This window comes from Taeniopygia guttata, chromosome 34, assembly GCF_048771995.1.
Source record: "Taeniopygia guttata chromosome 34, bTaeGut7.mat, whole genome shotgun sequence".
Taxonomy (NCBI): Eukaryota; Metazoa; Chordata; class Aves; order Passeriformes; family Estrildidae; genus Taeniopygia; species Taeniopygia guttata.
The window spans coordinates 786,766-807,345 of NC_133059.1; the positions used below are offsets into that span (position 1 = coordinate 786,766).

At 56.6% G+C, this 20,580-nt stretch overlaps 2 protein-coding genes across 2 annotated transcripts in view; one reads left to right on the forward strand and one right to left on the reverse strand.

Annotated features, from left to right (window-relative positions):
• Window positions 1-20,580, forward strand: part of LOC121468955 (uncharacterized) — a 2,238,800-nt gene that overhangs the window by 312,975 nt on the left and 1,905,245 nt on the right. The gene's annotated exons all lie outside the window — the stretch shown is intronic.
• Window positions 19,957-20,544, reverse strand: LOC140681293 (olfactory receptor 14J1-like). Its single transcript, XM_072920852.1, has one exon. It carries the CDS (start codon window positions 20,542-20,544, stop codon window positions 19,957-19,959), a length of 588 nt encoding a protein of 195 aa, XP_072776953.1.

Here is a 20,580-nt window from a genome sequence, read left to right on the forward strand (position 1 = left end):
GTTCTGACCTTTCTGCCTTTCCCATGCACACGTGACAAATGAATCCTTGCCGTTTTCCTGTGCTTAATGGATTCCTAAAGTAGGGGAAGTCTGCAACTGTTTTTGTGTCCCTGAAATCTGTTTGTCACATTCTGTTTCTCATGATAAGCACAGCTACCCAAACATAAAGCTGAGAAGCAATGAGTTAATAGATCCTGGATATCTTATCTAAGATCCAGCTACTGTTAACTATGAACAAAGCCTATTTATCTACTTCCACTGAGTCAGCAACATCTAATTTAACTATCATCTTAACTTCCTAAAATTCTTAATTCTTCCAAATTAATGTCTCACTGGGAATGGGGACAGGGAATGGGAATGGGGACAGGGAATGGGGAATGGGAATGGAGACAGGGACTGGGAGTGGTGACAGAGACAGGGAATGGGGACAGGGACCACGAATGGGGACAGGGAACAGGACTGGGAATGGGGACAGGGGCAGGGAATATGGTACAGGGATCGAGAATGGGGTCCAGATTGGGATGGGAGCAGGATGGGAACGGGATAAGGGGGACATGGGAACAGGCAGGGGCAAGGGGAGTATGGAAGGGGAGTAAGGAATGGGGCAGCCACTGCAGGGGGACCGGGCTATGGGATGGGGACACATGGGGACAGTTCCAGGGCAGGGGGTCCTTGACCAGCTGCCCAGAACCTCCACCAGGGTCTCCCAGTGCAACTGGAGCCGCTCAGCCTGGGGTGCCCAAAGCCCTGAGCAACTCCCAGGTCCCTCCCAGGAACCCTCAAGTCCCTCAAACCCAGAATTCCCCACATCCCCTGCAAGAACCCCCCCCCCCGCCCCCCATGTCCCCATCCTTGTCTTAGCTCAACATCTTTATTTTTACCTGCTTTTAAGAGTTTTGAAAGAGCAAATAGAAATGAAAAGAAAATCCAGGCGGGGCTGGGATGTGCTCTGGTGCCTGGGACATCACCAGGAGTGGGGCTGGGATGTGCTCTGGTGCCTGGGACATGACAAGGGGCAGTGCTGGCTGGGGTTTGTTTGGTGCCTGTGAAATCTCAAGGGCAGTGTCACAGCGGGGCAGCCCGTGCCATCAGTCACTGCGCACACGGGGCAGGCTGGGCTGGACAGGAGGCGGGGCAGAAACGCTGCCCTGGGACTGGGGTCTCCCCCTGCCTCTGGGGCACCTTGGGCAGGGCACGGGGCTGCTGCTGGGCCAGGGGGACAGGCCGTGCCCCCTGTCCCCTGCTGCTGGGCCAGAGGGACAGGCTGTGCCCCCTGTCCCCTGCTGCTGGGCCAGGGGGACAGGCCGTGCCCCCTGACAGCTGCCCAGGCCCCTCTGGTGCCTGTCCCACATTCCTGTGGCTCCTGTCCCCACCACTCCCCACCACCTTCACTCCCTCCATCAAAGCCCCACTCAACCCCCTCACGGTGACCTCTGGGAAGAAAGAAAGAATGAAGGAAAGGAGGTGTTGTCTGTTCACCCTGGCTGGATGTCAGGCACCCACCAAAGCTGCTCTCTCACTCTCCTCCAGAGATGGACAGGAGAGAGAAAACAGAATGAAGGCTTCATCGGTTGAGCTAAGGACTGGGACAGATCACCCAGCAAATGCCATCATGGGCAAAACATTTTCAAAATTGGAGATATTAATGGAATTTATTGCTATCTGGATCAGGGCAGGACAGTGAGAAGTAAAACAAAGCTTTAAAAACTCCTTCTGCCCTTCCCTCCCTCCTTCCCAGCTCTACCTCCCCCCCAGTGGGTGCAGGGAGACAGGGAATGGGGGCTCTGGTCAGTTCATCCCCTGTTGTTTCTCCTGCTGCTCGGGGAGAGGAGTCGTTCCCTGCTGTGCCAGGGGTCCCTCCTGGAGACACTTCTCCATGAACTTCTCCACGGTGAGTTCATCCCACGGACAGCAGTTCTCCACAAACTGCTGCAGCGTGGCTCGCTCTTCCATGGGCTCACAGGTCCTGGCAGGGCCCTGCTCCAGCGTGGGCTCCTCTCCAGGGGTTTGCAGGTCCCTGCCAGCTCCCTGCTCCAGCACAGGTTTCTCACGGGGTCGCAGCCTCCGCTCAGGCATCCCCCTGCTCCGGCACGGGCTCCTGCAGGCGCTGCAGGTGCATCTCTGCCCTCCGTGCCCTCCATGGGCTGCAGGGCCCAGCTGCCTCACCAGGGACTGCCCAGGGAATCTCAGGGCAATCAGCTCCAGCAGCTGGAGCAGCTCCTGCCCCTCCTGCCCTGCCCTGCCCTGCCCTGCCCTGCCCTGGGGGTGTGCAGAGCTGCTCCTCTCACATGTCCTCACCCTGCTCCTCCCTGCTCACAGTCACAGCTCCAGGATCACCGATTTTCTTAAATCTCTTATCCCAAAGGCGTTACCACCATTTCTAACTGGGCCAGCCTTGGCCAGCAGCCGGTCTGTCCTGGAGCCAGCTGGAATTGACTCTGTGGGACATGGAGGAGCAGCTGCTCTCACAGAAGGTGCTCCTAGAGCCCCTCCCTTACCAAAACCTGGCCATGCAAACCTGGTATAAGTATGGTAGGGTTTTTATTACCACTAGTAATTTTTATTATTTCTTTTATCTCTTTTTTTGCTATCAATAGTACAGTTATTATTACTAGAATTTTTGTCTTTTTGACTCTATATTAATAGTGGCTAGATTAGAACTGGAAACAAAGGTACTTCATTGCAAGTAGCAGTTAGAGTTTTGTCAGCCTCTTGCCCTGCCCTGTTCTGTGTCATTGCTGTGTGTGAAGCTGCTGCTGCCAGGCCTCCCTATTTCCCTGGTTTGGGAAATTCCATGGCATTGCTGACATGTCAGAAAGAGAGGGCTCATTCCATTCAAATGGATTTCCTGAGCACTTCTAGTCCCAGTGTTGGAAGTTTGTTTTCTAACATTGTTGACTTTCTCAGCTTCTGTTAATATTTGTGATTTTATACCAAAATGTTCTTGGATGTGATTGTGCAAGATTCTCTAATCAGCTTTCAGTTTGCTCTTGGATTCCTTAGCGGTGTGTGGGAGCTGAAGGCAGCATTTTGGGTGGAAGGCTTCGGTGGGAGCTCGGATTGCCTCAGCAGCAGCTGGTTTTGCCCATGTGAGCAGAGCTGGCAGAGATGCCGTGCGCTGAACATTCCGCCTCGCCGGCAGCCGCAGTGCCCGGCCGGAGGGAGCTGCGCCGGGCGCTGCGGGCTGTGCCGGGCCGGGCAGGGGCCGCAGCCCCGGCAGGGCCCGGCCATGGACACGGAGCCTTGGCCGGGCAGGGCTCGGGCCCTGCGGCGCCGGGCGGGCGGTGCCGCTCACGGCGGGACCCTGCGGGGCCGGGACAGCGAGAGAGCCCGGGCCGAGCATCAGCCCCGGGGCGGGCACGGCCCGGGAGGGGGCACAGCCCGGGGGTCCCGCAGAGCCCCCCTGCTCCAGAGCCCCCCTGCCACAGCGGGGCAGCTGCGGCACTGCGGGGCAGGGAGGAGCCGCAGGGGCGTTCCGAGCGCTCCTTCGGGGCAGCATTTTGTCCCGGGCCGGGGAATTCCCGCGGGCCGGGCGGGCCGGGGCCGTGCCGAGCGCCGCCGCCTTTCCCGGGAGCCGCCGGGCAGAGCTCTCCGCTCGGGGCTGTGAAAAACACCTTCACTCCCCTGTGAAAATTTAAAGAGTTTAATGCAGGACAAGAGGAGACAAGGGCCAGAGAGCAAAGGTTGTTAGGGCCGGGTGCATCTCGGCACTGAGCCAAGAGCACACGGTTATCTCCGGAGATACCCCTTGAATACCTTTTCCCTTACACCAGCCTGTTGCATATTCATAGTCCCTTATGCATAGTAAACTTTTTTTCCCAAGCTAATTTACATATTCAAAGAACTGTTTAGCAGCGCTCCCCGGGCCCCAGGGTCAGAGCAGCATTCCTGCCCTGGCCCACACGTTCCTGGTCTGTGTCACACGGCCGTGCTTAGGATGGCCACCATGTGGGACGTGTCCCGAGGAGGCCGTGCCAACTTCTGTGCAGGGCCCCGTGCCCTTCCCGCCGCGGCTGCGTCGGCAGCCCTGGGGGCTCCTGCTGCTCTGAGCCCGCAGAGCAGGGCAGCGTTTGCTGATGGTCTGAGCCGTTCCTAAAGATCCTGTTGGGCTGTCTGACACACTTGGGGCCAGGGATTCCTTCCAACCTGGGCCACTCTGGGGGGCTGGGGGTGGCCGCAGGGCAGGTGGCAGTGCGTGCAAGGGCCCTTTGTGACATGGTGCAGCATGGTCACCGTGGAATGGAACGGGACGGGGTATCCAAGGGCCCTTTGTGACACGGTGCAGCATGGTCACCGTGGAATGGAACGGGACAGGGTATCCAAGGGCCCTTTGTGACATGGTGCAGCATGGTCACTGTGGAATGGAACGGGACGGGGTATCCAAGGGCCCTTTGTGACACGGTGCAGCATGGTCACCGTGGAATGGAACGGGACAGGGTATCCAAGGGCCCTTTGTGACATGGTGCAGCATGGTCACTGTGGAATGGAACGGGACAGGGTATCCAAGGGCCCTTTGTGACACGCTGCAGCATGGTCACTGTGGAATGGAACGGGACAGGGTATCCAAGGGCCCTTTGTGACATGCTGTGGCATAGGTGTTGGCAGTGACAAGGCCACTCCACAGTGCTCTGTGCACGCGACGAAACAGGAAGGAGACAGCGGTGCTGTGAGGAGCCCTCGCACAGCCACTCGTTCCTTGCTGACCCGGAGCTTTCCCGAGGTATTACTCCTGCAGGTGACCTCGTGGCCAGACCAGAGCACTTGGTGACCTCTGGCCTTCCCGAGGCATCTCTTCTGCAGCTGCCCTCCAGGGCAGACCGTGGCATTTGCTTTGCACCGTCCTTGACAGGAGTCTCCTGTCCTTGTGGCTGGAGCCCCCAAGACCAGAGTGCAGGATTTGCTGTCCTGTAGCCTTGCCAAGACTTCACTCTTGCAGGTGCCCTCAAGGCATGACTGCAGCACTTACTAACTGGGACCTTTTCCTTTTCACCTTCTGCAAGTAGCCATGAATCCAGGCAGTGACGTAGAGCACAAACCTGCGAGCGTGCCCAAGCTGGCCTTGGGGAAGGAGGAGAAAGAAGGGCCTGGAGCTGCCCCAGCACAGCAGCCTGAAGAGGTGGAACAGTTCCAGCCACCACAGAAGGGTGAGTGGCAGAGCTGGGCCACAGGGCTGGTGCCTGCAGCCAGCTTGGCCCCATGCCATCCCATGCCATCCCATGCCATCCCATGCCATCCCATGCCATCCCATGCCATCCCATCCCATCCCATGCCATCCCATCCCATCCCATCCCATCCCATCCCATCCCATCCCATCCCATGCCATCCCATCCCATCCCATCCCATGCCATCCCATCCCATCCCATCCCATCCCATCCCATCCCATCCCATCCCATCCCATCCCATCCCATCCCATCCCATCCCATCCCATCCCATCCCATCCCATCCCATCCCATCCCATCCCATCCCATCCCATCCCATCCCATCCCATCCCATCCCATCCCATCCCATCCCATCCCATCCCATCCCATTCCATCCCATCCCATCCCATCCCATCCCATCCCATCCCATCCCATCCCATCCCATCCCATCCCATCCCATCCCATCCCATCCCATCCCATCCCATCCCATCCCATCCCATCCCCTGGGGCCATGCCCATGGACAGGATGGAATAGGGGCCAGGCAGACACCCCACAGCCGTGCTCCATGCCCTGGGGCGTCGCGGGGCTGTCCCTGCCTGGGCAGCGCAGGGCTGGGCTGTGTTCTCCGGCCTCTCCCGCAGCCCCTCAGCTCGGGCTGCGCTCGCTCTTTGCCAGGTGCAGCCGTGCAGCGCACACGAGAGCAGGAACGCACCCGTGGCCGCTTCCGCAGAACAGCGCAGGTACCTGCAGCCATCCCCACCTGGGCTGGGCCTGCTGGCACTGCTCAGCCCAGCACTGTGCTCGGAGCACTCCATGCAACATCCCGGGCTTCTTGCCCTTCTGCTACAGATGGTTTGCAAATTCATGAAGAGGATTCGGGAGGAAGAGAGCAGCGTCGTGGGCACTGTGGTCAGAGCGTACTCTCCCATCTTCAAAACCAAGACCAGTGCTGCCCTGCTGGATATGCTTGTGGAGGAGGGTCCTTCCAGCCCAAAGCAAGTGAGCAGCCTGTGGCCTGGCTTTTCTCCTCCAAGCAATTGCGTGGCCTCCGAAGCCACACCTGCTGCTCCCTGGAAGCCTTTGAGGCCATGGCAGTGTGGTGGCAAGGGAAGCACTTCTCTGGGGCAGCTGGGCACATTCCTTCCTCTGGCAGCTTTCCAAGTCTCCCCTGCCTTCTCCAGCTGCCTGCCATGGTGAGGTACATCCTCGTGGCCAATGAGTTTCCTGAGTACAATCTGTACAGGCCCCTCCTGGATCTGACAGAGGCACAGCCCTCTGACGTGGTGATGGCTCTCCTGCGTGTGGCCCCAGTGTGTGACAGGTACGGGGCCCACGTGTCCACAAGGCTCAGCAGCCCTTCAGCCTGTACAGCCTGTCCCAGGTGTCTGACAAACAGAGAATTCCAGGGCCCTCTGGCTGCTCCCTTTGCCAGCCCTGGCCCCTGCCAGCCCCCCAGCGTGCTGCCATGCTTCCCCCCTGCCCCTCAGGGGCCAGTCCCCACAGGGCTGGGCTGCCTGCGTGCTGCCAGTGAGGGGCAGTGGGCAGAGGCAGGGCTGGCAGAGCAGCTCAGCTCCCCGCTGCCACCCAGGCCACGCTGCTGTGTCCCAGACTCCTCTGAGACAGAGCTCTGACCCACAGAGCTGCTTTGGCCATGTGGAAGAGCATCATGTGCTCGCCCAGGACTGCAGAGCCGGCCATGCTCGTACTCCTCGATGTGCTGGGGAGCTGGCCAGAGCACAGCACGTGCACCTCTGATGGGGACCACACGGCTGTCCTTGCCCTGGCTGTGAGTTTCTGCCTTTGCTGGCCCCAAGGCCACCCCTCCAGCAGCTCTCCATCCTCCCTCCCCCACGGCGTCTCCCTGCCTCAGGTGCTGGGCTGAAACCTGGCCTCGGGACAGCTTCAGGGCCACCAGGCCCGGTGCTCCCCCTGAGTCTCTCCGGGCCTCTCCCTCCCGTGCTCGGGCCCTGCCACACGGACACCTCAGCACTGAGCGCTGTCTCGAGGGGCTTTGTCCTTTGCAGGCAACTGTGGTGATGTGGAAGATCCTCCAGCTGCCCTGTGTCCCACAGATGGTGACCGTGTATTTCCCCCGCCTGTTTGTCCATCTGCTCTTCCAAGTGCTCTTCAGCACTCTGGATATGCCAGAGGAGGTCGATACCTTCTGGAAGGGATGTCAGCAGCAACACGGCCTTGCCACCAACCCCAGCAGGTGCTCCATCCCAGTCCACCTGTCCTTGCCAAATCCCTGGGCAGGAACCAGTGCTCCCAACGTGACCTGGGCTTTGCTCTGCACACAGGTTTGCAGTGCAGACCCTGAAGTCCCTGCTCTGCCAAATGCAGCACGAGGATGTGGTGGTGGCAATGGAACGCAAGTGTGGCTGGGACACGCTGCTCTGTGCTGACACCCACCACTGTGCCGTGGGTCTGCTGGCCAGGTGAGACCCCCTTCACACTGCTGCCTCGGACATTTGTGCTCTGTGCCTGGGGTGCCCCATACAGTCCCTGTGGTCATGGGCCAGAGGGCCTTGTCACCGAGGGACAGCCAAGCAGACTGAAAAAGGCTGGGAGAGGAGGGTGCCCACAAGGAGCCGCCTCCCAAATAGCCCAGGGGCCCTTGCAGGATGCTGGGGAAAGACCAGACCTCTGTGAGTCAGTCCTGGGAGAGGTTTGTCCCCCTGGCCCACAGCCTTGGTTACTTTGTCTCCTGCCAGGGAGATGTCCTGTGTCTCCATCCCCTTGTGCTCCCGGATCGCTCGCTACCTGCTCCGGCTGCTCAGCACACAGGAGCCACGCTGGGAGCTGCCCTCCCTGGCATTCCTTGTGGAGGTGAGCCTGAAGGCCAGTGCTGCCTCGCTCAGCTGCCTCCCGGCTCTCTGCCCTCTCTTGGCCGCAGTGCCTGGGACGGAGCCCGCGCCCTGTGCTGCTGCCTGGGCCCGGCCCTGTGCGGTTCTGGGCTCCTGCCAGCCGGTCCCCTGTCACTGCCCTGTGCCTTTCAGGTCCTCGAGTGCCTGGAATTGAGTGAACGCGGTGCTGACAGAGTCCTGCAAATCTTGTCAAGGCACCTGAGGAGCGAGTGCAAGGAGAGGCGTCACCTGGCGCTCAGGGCCCTTCTCGAGCTCATCAACGATCCCTCAATGGTGAGAAGGGGGCAGGGGCAGAGGCTGCGCTCAGGAATGCAGTCACTTGGGCTTGGCTGGGCTTTGGGCGCTGGGCCAGCTGCTCCCAGCTCTCCTGCCTCCCGCTTCAGCTGCCCAAGTGCTTTGGAACAGCCCTTTGGCCTCGAGGCCCTGCAGCAGCTGGATGGCATTTCACAAACTTGTGTTCCTCACAGAGAGAAAAAATGTGGAGCCTGACTGAAAGTCTTGTGGAGCTCCTGTGGGATGCGGATGGAGAGATAGTTAGCATGACAGCCATGCTCCTCAGCTGTATCATCTTGGACAAGGACATGCTGATAGCCAGCCCCATCACACTGCAGCTGGTTGAGGCGCTCCTGCCACTCCTTGACTGCGTAAGGCTCACTGACCCCAGCCACGGCCACTGGCTGCTGCCCGGACACTTTGTGCCCTGTGGATTTGCAGGCCTGTACCAAGCTGAGCCCCATGCAGCCAATGCTGAGGTCTTTTTTTCTTCCTTTCATACAGGACAATAGCCAAGTGCAGCTGCTCTCCATACTGCTCTTCCAAACATGGATGACTTTTCCACAGGAAAAAGAAAAAGAGGCTCTGAAGGCACACGTGTGCCAGAGCCTGCTGCCACTCTTATTCCACTGCCATGATGAGAACCAGCGAGTGGCAGAGGTGAGGACTCGGCAGCTGCTGCTGTTCCCCTGGCAGGGGCTGGGCTGCCTCCTGCCCTGGCACCTCGCAGGCTGCAGCCTCCTCCAGGCCCTGGCACAGGGACGGGTCCTGCGCCCTGGGCTGTGGGGCCATCTCCACGTCTCTGCTGCTCTCCAGGCTTCTCAGGAAACGCTGCTTTGTGCGGCCGAGTTCCTGAACAGGAGGGATCTTGAAAAGCTGGTGAAGAACCAGGAGCTGTGGAAGTTCACCGAGTGCCTGGTAAGGAGGGCCGGGAAGCCGCAGCCCCAGCCTGGAGAAGCCCCCTGAGCGCGGTGCTCGGTGTGCGGGCTGGCAGCTGTGCCCCTGCCCGCTGCTGCAGCCCGAGGCCGCGCGGGCTCTGCTCCAGGCTCCTGCGGCCCGAGCCGGGTGCCCATGGAGCCCCGGCCCGGCGGGGCTGCGGGGCCAACCCTTCCCTCCTGCCGCTCTCTGCAGCTGGCAGAGGACAGCAGCAGCGCGGCCGAGCACCTGCGCCGGGCCCTGCCCTACCTGCAGAGCCCACAGGAGCCCCTGCGAGAGGCGCCGTCAGGTTCATGGGTGAGCCACGAGCCGGGCCAGGAGGGCGTGTGGGCACAGGGCTGGCAGCGCCGCTGGCAGGGAGCTGTGCCGCTGGGCCTGACAGGCTCTGTGTTCCCAGGGACGGCCGGGAGGAGCTTGAGGGGACAGCAGGAAAAGCTCCAGCTGATCTGCAATGGTGAGACAGGGCAGCGGGCTGCCAGCGGGGGCTGCCGGGGCGAGCTGCAAGCCCTGCCCCGGCTGTGGAGAGCTCTGCTCTCCTAGGTAGAGCACACAGAGATTTCAGGGACACGTGGGGGATGCGTGGCCAGCAGCTTCGGGCTGATCCCCTTGGTCCCTGATCCCTCCCGGCCATGGCAAGAGCCGGCTGGGATGGCCCTGGCAGGGGGGGCTCCCCTCGGCTCCCCGCAGAGTCGGGATCTGACTGTGGCTCTGTTCCTCTCTCTTGCAGCCCTTGAATGCCCGACAGAGGATGTCAGTAGTGCCATGTCAGAGCTGCCACTTCAAACATTGCATGTGCTCCGGGCAATACAGAGTGGGCGATACTCCATCTTCCAGAAGGTGCAAGATCATACAGCCCTCTGTGATGTCACATGGACATCTCTGTGATGTAACACAGCCGTCTGTGATGTCACACTGTTATCTCTGTGATGTAACACAGCTCTCTGTGATGTCACATGGACATCTCTGTGATGTAACACAGCCCTCTGTGAAGTCACACTGTTATCGCTGTGATGTCACACTGACCCTGTGATGTCACACAGCTTTTTGAAATATCACACTGACATCTCTGAGATGTCACACAGCTATCTGTGATGTCACACAGACATTTCTGTGATGTCACACAATCTCCTGTGATGTCACGCTGACCCTGTGATGTCACACAGCTTTTTGTGATGTCACACAGACATAACTGTGATGTCACACAGCTCTATCTGATGTCACACTGACATCTCTGTGACATCACTCGGACATCATTGTGATGTCACACTGACCCTATGAAGTCACAAAGCTTTTTGTGATGTCACAGAGCTCTCTGTGATGTCAAACTGACATCTCTGTGATGTCACACACCTCTCTGTGCTGTCACACTGAGATCTCTGTGACATCACACAGCTCTCTGTGATGTCACACGGACATCTCGGTGATGTCACACAGGATCTGTGATGTCACATAGCCCCTGTGATGTCACACAGCATCTGTGATGTCACATGGATGTCTCTGTGATGTCACACAGGATCTGTGATGTCACTTGGACATCACTGTGATGTCACACTGACCCTATGAGGTCACACAGCTTTTTGTGATGTCACAGAGCTCTCTCTGATGTCACACTGACATCTCTGTGATGTCACACAGCTCTCTGTGATGTCACATGGACATCTCTGTAATGTCACACAGCTCTCTGTGATGTCACACAGGACCTGTGATGTCACACCACCTCCTGTGATGTAACACTGACATCTCTGTGATGTCACATAGGTTCTGTGATGTCACACGGCCCCTGTGATGTTACACAGATCTCTGTGATGTCACACAGCCCCTGGTCTCTGACTGTGGTAGTTTATCTGTCTTCCAGCCCTTCAAGCCATGAGCGAAGATGACAGCCCATCCTCCACTAACCTGGAAATTCAGGCAGTTTTTGGACAAAGATGCGCAGAACTAAGGTCATCTGCTGAATTCAGAGAACCAGGCTCCCAAGCAGAGTACCAGGAGACAGTGAAGAGAGCAGCAGGACTCAATGTCACTGGAGCTCCAGGCACACCTGATGCTGGCCACAGCTGTGCCTGCTGCAAGCTCCCATAGCTGCTGCCTTCCCCCTCCCTGTTGACAGCTCCCTCCCTCCAGCCCTCAAATGCTGCCCATTCCCTTTTTTTGGCCCCCATCTCATCCCTTCCCTTTCCCTTCCATTAATAAACAGTTTGGTTTCTCCCCCTTACCTGCATCTCTGTGGAGCTGAAGCGGCACAAATCCCGGGCCCTGGGACACACAGGCCCCTGCTGCTGTTCTCTTCCATGCCATGTTCTGTGCACACACACACAGAACGAGGGCAGATCAGGCTGGAGAGGTGCCTGTGCTGAAGGTGCAGTTCCACAACCCTGTGGAGTTGCAGATCTCGCTGAGAAGCCTGGAGCCCCTGGAATTTGGAAGAGCCAAGCTGAGTATGCTCTGAAGGCAGCTGTGAGGGATTCCATGGCAAGCTTCCACGGAGGGCAAAGGAGCTTGGAATGCTGGAAGTTTTCAGGAATAGCTTCCAGAAAGATCAGCAGTGCTCCATCCCTGCACAGGATCAGGGAGAGGGCAGAACCAGTGACCATCCAGGCTTAGCAGGGAGCTTTGGGTGTGCCTGAGGGCAAAGGAAGCAGCAGCGCGGTGCCCGAGACTGGGACGCACGACCCTGCCAGTGCCCGGAGCACTCTCAGGCAGTGCCGGGATCCCGGCTGTGGTTCTGGTCCCCACAAGTGAGGAATGGCAGCCCCAGGCTCAGAGCCAATCAGAAAGCCAAGCAAGTGAGAGCAGAGGGAGGGCACCCTTCCAGTCTCTCTTGGGCATGGCCACAAAACAGCCCCTGCTGCTTCTTCCTCCGCCTGTGTTTGGGCTGTGCTGGTGGCAGAGGCAGCCAGGCTGTGCTCTGCCTTCCAGAGCCTGTTGGGAGCGGGCATGAAAAGCGCTGTGTGAACAGCAGGGAGGCCTGGAAGGTGCTGGCAAGAGCGTCCTGCGGGAGCAGGGCTCTGGGCTCTGGCTGGGAACAGCCTGGTCTTGGTGCCGTGGGCGCAGGCAGGAGTTGAGGCAGGTGAAGAGGCACTGAGCAGCTGGTGTTTGTAGAGGGCCTGGGGCTGCACGTCTGAGCCTCCACCTGGAAAGGCACTTGGGGGAATAGGAGCTGGAGCTGGAGTGCCTGTCCTGAAAGGACATGAAGTCCTTCAGCCTTGCCAGCGTTTCCTAAGGGTGTGTTGGTGTTGAGCAGAAAAGCTGCACATTTGGGGAAATGCATTTGGAGGACAGGGGCTTGCTTCTCAAGGAAAGTGCTTCCCAGGGAGCTCCCAGTGAGGCAGGTGCAAGTGTCCCCCTTTGGCTCTCTGTGCTCCTTTCAGTCCTTGAGGCCCGTTGCACTTGGCAGAGGGGCAGGGGAAGGGAGAAGGCTGTGAAGAGCAGGTTTGGCATCCACCTGGACCTGCAGGGACCAACCCAAGCACCTGCAGCAGCGTGTGTTACCCCCCCTTTGGACAGAGGGGTGAGCAGAACCATCTCTGTCCATCTGTGAGCCCCAGAGCTCTCTGTGGGAGCTGTGAATTAAAAGGCCATTACACACTCACTTTTCACATCTTCCCTGTCTGCTGTGTTTCAGCTTTTGGCAAGATGCATTTGCCTCCTGCTTGCTGGGAGCTGCTGTGGCCCAGGGCCAGCCCAGAGCTGGGCTGGGTGGGCCAGGCAGTGTGGTGGAGAGTCTTGGCTGATCTTGGTGTGTGCCTGGCCTCAGAAAAGGCTTGGAAGGTTTGCCTCCCAAATGTCCTGCTCACTGGCTCTCCCTGTGCATCTTGGAGAGCACAAGGGAGGCATTTCTCCCCTCTCTTAGATCTTCCCCCTCTTGGAATCCCTGCTCTCCTAGAGCACCCTCTCTTCCCTTTGTCTCTCCTGTCCCCCATCACCTTAGGCCCTGCCACGTGCTTCGTCTGGCAGCTCCAGGCAGGACCTTTCACCATCCCTAATAAACCTTATATTCTAAGAGCAACCAACAGAGATCTCTTGTTTGAATCCATCCAAACCGTCCTGGAGGCTCCTGCGTCCTTACAAAATTATTTTCCCTTTTAACCCAATAACTGATCCCTTGAAGCCTGCAATGCAGAATTTTCTGTCCAATCACAAAATATCACCCAAACCCATGAAGAAGGAGGTAAGAAGAAGGTAAATAAGAAGAACCTGTCTCCACCCTAAAACCTCCATATGCTTCATATTTATTACTATGTTCTATAACCCCAAACTCTAAGTTTTCCACCCTGTAGTAGTATACACCTCAAACCAACTATGCACCTGTATCCCCAGTGCTATTAATCAATTTTGGAAGCCTTCTCCACAGCCTCAGGTCAAACGCAGTGTTCTCTTGCAAGTCTGTGCCTTTCAGCACAGCAAGTTTAAAATTCTCAGCATCCAGGGTTCCAACACTTACGGAATCATGGACACTCTTGTGACACTAAAGGCCTCACTGAACCATTGTGACACCACAAGGCCTCATTGAACCGAGGGGCCATTGTGACACTATGGAGTGTTGGCAGGCCAAGGGCAGTTGTCACACTGCGTGGCACCATGGAACCAAGGAGCTACAGGGCCCCATAGAACTAAGGATTCATGGAACAGTATGGGACCCCACGGAACCAAAAGGTCCACTGTGACATTGTGGGGCCTATTGGAATCCTGGAGGCCATTCTGACACTTTGAGGCCTCGTTGAATCAAGGGGATCTGCAGGGCCTCATGGAACAAAGGAGACCCTTCTGACACTGTGAGTGCCCATGGAACCAAGGGTCCATTGTGATCCTGTGGCACCAAGGAGACCCCTGTGACCCTGCAAGGCCTCCTGGAAGCAAGGGACCATTGTGACACTATGGAGCCCCATGGAAACAAGAGACAAGTGTGACACATCTGGGCCTCATGGAACCAAGGATCCAATATGACACCACCTTTGTGACACTGCAGGGCCCCACAGACACAAGGGGCCGGTGTGACCCTGCAGGGCCCTATGGGTCCAAGGGAACAGGTAACAGGTCTGGTTGGCTTGGCCTGACTGGTCCAACTGCCCTTGGCATGTTGAGGGTTTCTTCTCATGTACCCCTGAAACAGAGCCCTGGGGCTCTGAGCTTTCCTTCCAATGGAAAAGAACTGCCCTTCTCATTGAATCATCCGTGGCCAAAATGGGATTCCCCCCTCAAAATTCCCAATATCCAGGGATTGCTCCTAAACAAAAGCTGCCACTACCAACAAGTCTGTTTGACCCTGTCTTCCTGAGAGCTGGCTCTCACCTGCCTTCAAACACTGAGGCTCTGTGCTTTTCTTCCTGTGAAAAAGAACCATCCCTCCTGCACAGGCAACCATGGGCAAAATTGGTACTTTTCCTCCAAAATTCCCTATATGCAAGGGTTTCTTCCAGAGAAAAGCTGCCAGGACAGACTGCTCTGGCTTGCCTTGGCCTCTGGTGGTCTCCCTGTTCTGCCCTGCAACGCTGGGGCTCTGCCCTTTCCTTCCTATGAAAAACAACTGTCCTTCTTCATCCTCCATCCATCTCCTTCTTTCAGCCAGGTGTCCATGGCTAAAATTGGGATTCCACCCCCAGAAGTCCTATAGTCAAAGATTGCTCCTACACAAAAGCTGCCAGGACAGACAGGTCTGGCTGGCCTTGGCCTCCGGTGACTGCAGAATTCATCAGACCCTGAAACACAGGGGCTCTGTGGTTTCCTTTCTGTGGAGACCATTGTGACACTGTGGGGCCTTGTGGAACCCAAGGGCCATTGTCACCCTGCGGGGCCTCATGGAAGGAAGGGGCCACACTTCAGAAGCAAGCAGAACATTGGGACACTGCAGAGTGCCATGAAACCAAGAGAACATGGAACAGGTCTGGCTGGCTTGGCCTCCCAGGGGCCACCTGACAGGTCCAGCTGATCTTGGAACGTGGAGGGCTGCATCTCATCAGCCCCTGGAGAAGTGGGGCTCTGTGCTTTCCTTCTTATGGAAAAGAACCATCCATGTTTCCAGGTGTCCACAACCAAAATTTATACTCCCCCTGAAAAATTCCCTATATGCAAGGGTAATCCCACCCAAAATCTGCCAGGACAGACAGCTCTGGCTGGCCTTGGCCTCTGGTGGTCACATCTCATCTCAAGGAAGCCCTGAGGAAAGTATTTGAGCGGGTTTGGCAGCTGGAACATAAATGAGTCCCTCATCCTCTGAAAAAGTCAGATGCTCATTTGATCCTATGTGTATTTTTTTTCTCATTGTGCATTATGCATGAAATATAATTTTAGTTTAAAAATATTATTCTTATCACTCCCATAGTGTTATCTGACACAAAACACCTCGTCTACATATGGATCCAGGTCACCTGTATAAGCAAACCCAAGAAAGAGTCCAGCAGGAATTATTTGTCTCTGCTCCCATCTGTCACATCTCCTCTGGAGCTGGAGGTGCAGCCCCAGCACTTGGGAGGGCTCAGGGGGTCACCAGCTCAGCTCTCACACAGAGAACTTGTGGACCTTGGATGATCTTCCTGGCCCTGCCCGCTCAGCCAGGCTGAGATGGACACTGATGGTTTCTGTGCCAGGCTCTCCCAGCCCAGCCCAGCTCCCTGCAAGCTCTGCCAGCTGCCCTGAGCTCTGGGCAGCACCAAGGGCCTCTCCCCAGCACAGCCCAGCCGGCTCTGGCCCCACAGCTCTGCTCAGGCCAGGCTGCTCTGGGAATGGAGCAGCTGAGGAATGGAGTCACATCCAGGGGTGTCCCCAGGGCTCAGGACTGGGGCCAGGTCAGTGAAATCTCTTTATTGCTGGTCTGGACGAGGCCATCGAGGGCACCCTCAGGCAGTTCCAGGTGAGCCCAGGCTGGGTGGGAGTGTGGCTGTGCTGGAGGGCAGGAAGCTCTGCAGAGGGATCTGGACAGGCTGGAGCCATGGGCCCAGGACAATGGGATGAGGTTCACCAAGGCCAAGGGCCGGGTCCTGCCCTGGGCTCACAGCCACCCCAAATCCCTGGCTGTGCCCTGCCCCTGATCCCCACAGCCTGTTCTGTTTCCTTCATCCCTACATTGCCAGGGACTTTCTGGGACAAGGGAGCTCTGCTCTGGGGATGGAGGGAGCTCCAAGTGCCACCACTGGAGTGGGAACCGCAACTCATCAGGTTTGTGTCCTTTGGGGGTCAGGAACTGGTGAGACTCAGTGGCACAGAAAGTTTCTCCTCATGGCCAACAGACCATGGTTGAACAGGACACAATTTAATAACAATCGCACTCATCCTTGAGCTATGTGCAACGTCCCAGAAGTGTCTAATGAGTCCACCATCCCCAAATGATTTCCAAATGAAAATTTACTTCTGAAAACATGATTCTGTCATAGATATAAACTGAATTAAATTTTTGTATCAGGATGCTCATCCTGGAGTGGGGGTAAAGCAGCTCAAACAATTCCCAGTTTGCAGAATGTCAGTGGTGGGTGGAGAAGAGGGTCAGGCTGCTTTTGGGTTTTGTCTCTCACCAGGCCCCCTGGTGAAGAGCCTGGCTCTGTGTTCTCCATCCCCTCCTCGCTGGCACTGCCAGGCTGGGATGAGGAGCCCCTCAGCCTTCCCTGCTCCGGGCTGGACAAGCCCAGCTCCCTCAGCCTCTGCTCACAGCCCAAGGGCTCCAGCCCCACCTTGGAGGCCTTTCCCTAACCCTGCTCCAGCTGCCAGACATCTTTCCTGCCCTGGGGAACCCAACCCAGGTCACAGGGACCTGGATAATCCATGTCCTTGATGTCCTGGTCACACAGCCCTGGCCCCTTGTCCCCATGTCAGGCTCCGGGGTGGATCCTGTGGAACATCCTTTGGTGGAGGTTCAGGGAGATGCCAGGGGACAGGGACCCTGCTGGGCATGAACAGCATTGGACTTGTTGGGAGAAACTGTGAGGGGGAGCTGGGACGGAGTGACCAACCCAGTGACCTCACAGAGCCCTCCTGGGATGTCACACAGCCCCTCTGAGATGTCACAGCCCATTCTGTAATGTCACACAGCAGGTCTCTGATGTCACAGCCAGCTCTGTGATGTCACAGCCAGCTCTGTAATGTCACAGAGACAGTCTTTGATGCTGTAGCTGCTCGATGACCTCACTTAACCCACTCTGTGATGTCATAGCCCACTCTGTGACCTCATGTTACCAGGTGATAAATTGTCTCCACCAGCTGAGCTGACGCCTGGAGCTTGTTCTCCAAAACCCCAGGCCCATGGAAACCACACAGTGCCCATTGTGGGAGAAGGGGAACTGGAAGTTCACCAGCCTCAGTGTCCTGCCAGCTCAGCCAGGCCCACGGGAACATTGGGGTCCACGACCACCAGGGACCACCAGAGAGACCCCCAGGACAGAAGAACACATGGGTAAAGCAGAGGGGAAATATGTTAATGGTTTTGGGGAAATGATTATCAGATGTGTGTTTAGTCCAGCACAATCAATGAATATGTGTGCAAAATACAGAATATGAACAGAAGCTTTCCTGCACTCAGCATGCTCGGCTTTGGGAGGAACTATCCCCTGTGCATCCGGCTGAATAAAGAATGCTGCTTCTTAATGCTGCTCTGGTGTTAAGGAGTTTTCTGTTTTACCGAATTTTTGGTAACACTGCACTCCCAAGGAAAGCTCTGTCTCCTGCTGTTCACAAACAGAGAAGGGCTGGTGGCAGATGTGGGGGTCAGAGGCTGCCTGGGGCACAGGGACCATGAAATAATCAAGTTTTCAATGATCTGTGAAAGAAGGAGGGGCAGCAATAAAACTTCTGCGCTGGAATTAGGAAGGGCAGACTTTGGCCTGTTTAGGATGCTGATTTGGGGAGTACCAAATCAGGTACTGATTTTTAAGGGAAACAGCCCTTAAAAGCAAAGGGGTCCAGGGAGGACGGACACATTTCCAGAAAGTAATCTTAAGGGGGAAGGAGCAGCCTGTCCCAGTGTGGCAAAAGATGAGCTGGTGAGGAAAATGACTGCCCTGTCTGCCCATGGAGCTTTTGTGGGAATTCAAGGGAAATAAGAGGGTGCATTAACTTTGGAAAGAAGGTCAGGGAACTTAGCAAGTGTTTTAGGAAGTTGTTAGGTCATGCAGAAAAAAAAGGAAAGAGGTGAAATCTCAATTAGAGCTTAACCTGGACACTTCTGTGAAAAAGAATAAAAAATATGTCTAGTAATAAATTATTAGAAAAATCTGGTATACGGAGAACCACTGTTCTTTATTGGATGCAGTGGAAAATATACTAACAAAAGATAAGGAAAAGGCCAAGCTACTTAATATCTTGTTTCTTTTAATTTTCAATATTAGGACACGTTGTCCTCAGGACAAGAGTTCTCCTGAGCTGGTAGATGGGCACAGGGAGCAGAACAGCTCCCTGTAATCCAGGAGGAAGCAGCTGGTGACCTGCTGAGTCACTCAGACGCTCACAGGTGAATGGGATGGGATGGGATCCATCCTAGGGGGATGAGGGAGCTGGTGGATGAGCTCCCCAAGCTGCTCCCCATCATTTACCATCAGTCCTGGCTCACCAGGGAGGTCCCAGAGCACTGGAGGTGCCAGTGTGAGCCCATCCCCAGGAAGGGCTGGAAGGAGGATCTGGGGAACTCCAGGCCTGTCAGCCTGACCTCGGTGCCTGGCAAGGTTATGGAACAGATCACCTTGAGTGCCACCACAGGGCACCCACAGGATGGCCGAGGGGTCAGAGCCAGCCAGCGTGGATTTAAGAGGGGCAGGTCCTGCCTGAGCACCCTGATCTCCTTTTATAACCAGGTGACCCACCTGTGGATGTGGGAAACGCTGTGGATGTGTCCATCTGGACTTCAGCAAAGCCTTGGACACTGTCTCTGACAGCATTCCCTGGAAAAGCTGCAGCCCACGGCTTGGGCAGGTTCCCTCCTGGCTGGGAGATGGAAGAGCTGGCTGGAGGCTGGGCCAGAGAGGGGTGGGGATGGTGCTGCACCCAGCTGGTGTCCAGTCCCTGGTGCTGTCCCCAGGGATCTGTGTTGGGCCCAGTCCTGTTTAACATCTTCACCGATGATCTGGGGGAGGGGATCGAGCCCACCATCCCCAAATTTGCAGGTGACACCAAGCTGGATGTGAGTGTGGGTCTGCTGGAGGGTGGGAGGGCTCTGCACAGGGCCCTGGACAGGCTGGATCCAGGGCCCAAACCCAACAAGGTGAGGTTTAACAAGTCCAAGTGCCGGGTCCTGCACTTTGGCCACAACAACCCCTGCAGCGCTACAGGCTGGGGACAGAGTGGCTGGACAGCAGCCAGGCAGAAAGGGACCTGCAGGGACTGATGGACAGCAGGCTGGACATGAGCCAGCCGTGTGCCCAGGTGGCCAAGAAGGCCAATGGCTCCTGGCCTGGATCAGGAATGGTGTGGCCAGCAGGAGCACAGCTACTGTGCCAGCACTGATCTGCCCCCAGCTCTGCACACAGACATTGCTGCTGCAGCTCCAGGGAAGGCAACAAAAGGGCATCTCTGCAGAAAACTGTGCTGGGAAATTCTTTAGTTCCTTTAAAGCCACCAGGAGTGCAGCCCCTCATTGACACAGTCTGTTGCAATAGGGAATGTGGACACAAACAAAATGAGAAGTGGCACCAAAAATGACATTTATTGTGGAAAACATGAAAAAAGAAAAACAAAGGAAAAAAAATCCCCGCAACTAAACCAACAAGAGGTACCAAAGATGACTTTTATTACAAGTGATTCGCAGAAATTGGCCAGCAGTTTAATGTTCCTGAAAGCATCCAGGCATCATTCTTCTCACTTCAGCCTTGAGCTCCTGGTTCCTCAGGCTGTAGATGAGGGGGTTCAGGGCTGGAGACACCACCGAGTACAGAACTGACAGGGCCAGATCCAGGGATGGGGAGGACATCGAGGGAGGCTTTAGGTAGGTAAATACACCAGTGCTGATAAACAGAGAGACCACGGCCAGGTGAGGGAGGCAGGTGGAAAAGGCTTTGTGCCGTCCCTGCTCAGAGGGGATCCTCAGCACAGCCCTGAAGATCTGCACATAGGAGAAAACCATGAACACAAAACAACAAAATACCAAACACACACTAACAGCAAGAAACCATTGCTCCCTGAGGTGGGATTTGGAGCAGGAGAGCTTGAGGATCTGGGCGATTTCACAGAAGAACTGGCCCAGGGCATTGCCATGGCACAGGGGCAGGGAAAATGTATTGGCTGTGTGCAGCAGCGAATAGAGAAAGGCACTGGCCCAGGCAGCTGCTGCCATGTGGGCACAAGCTCTGCTGCCCAGGAGGGTCCCGTAGTGCAGGGGTTTGCAGATGGACACGTAGCGGTCGTAGCACATGATGGTCAGGATGGAAAGCTCTGCTGACATGAAGAA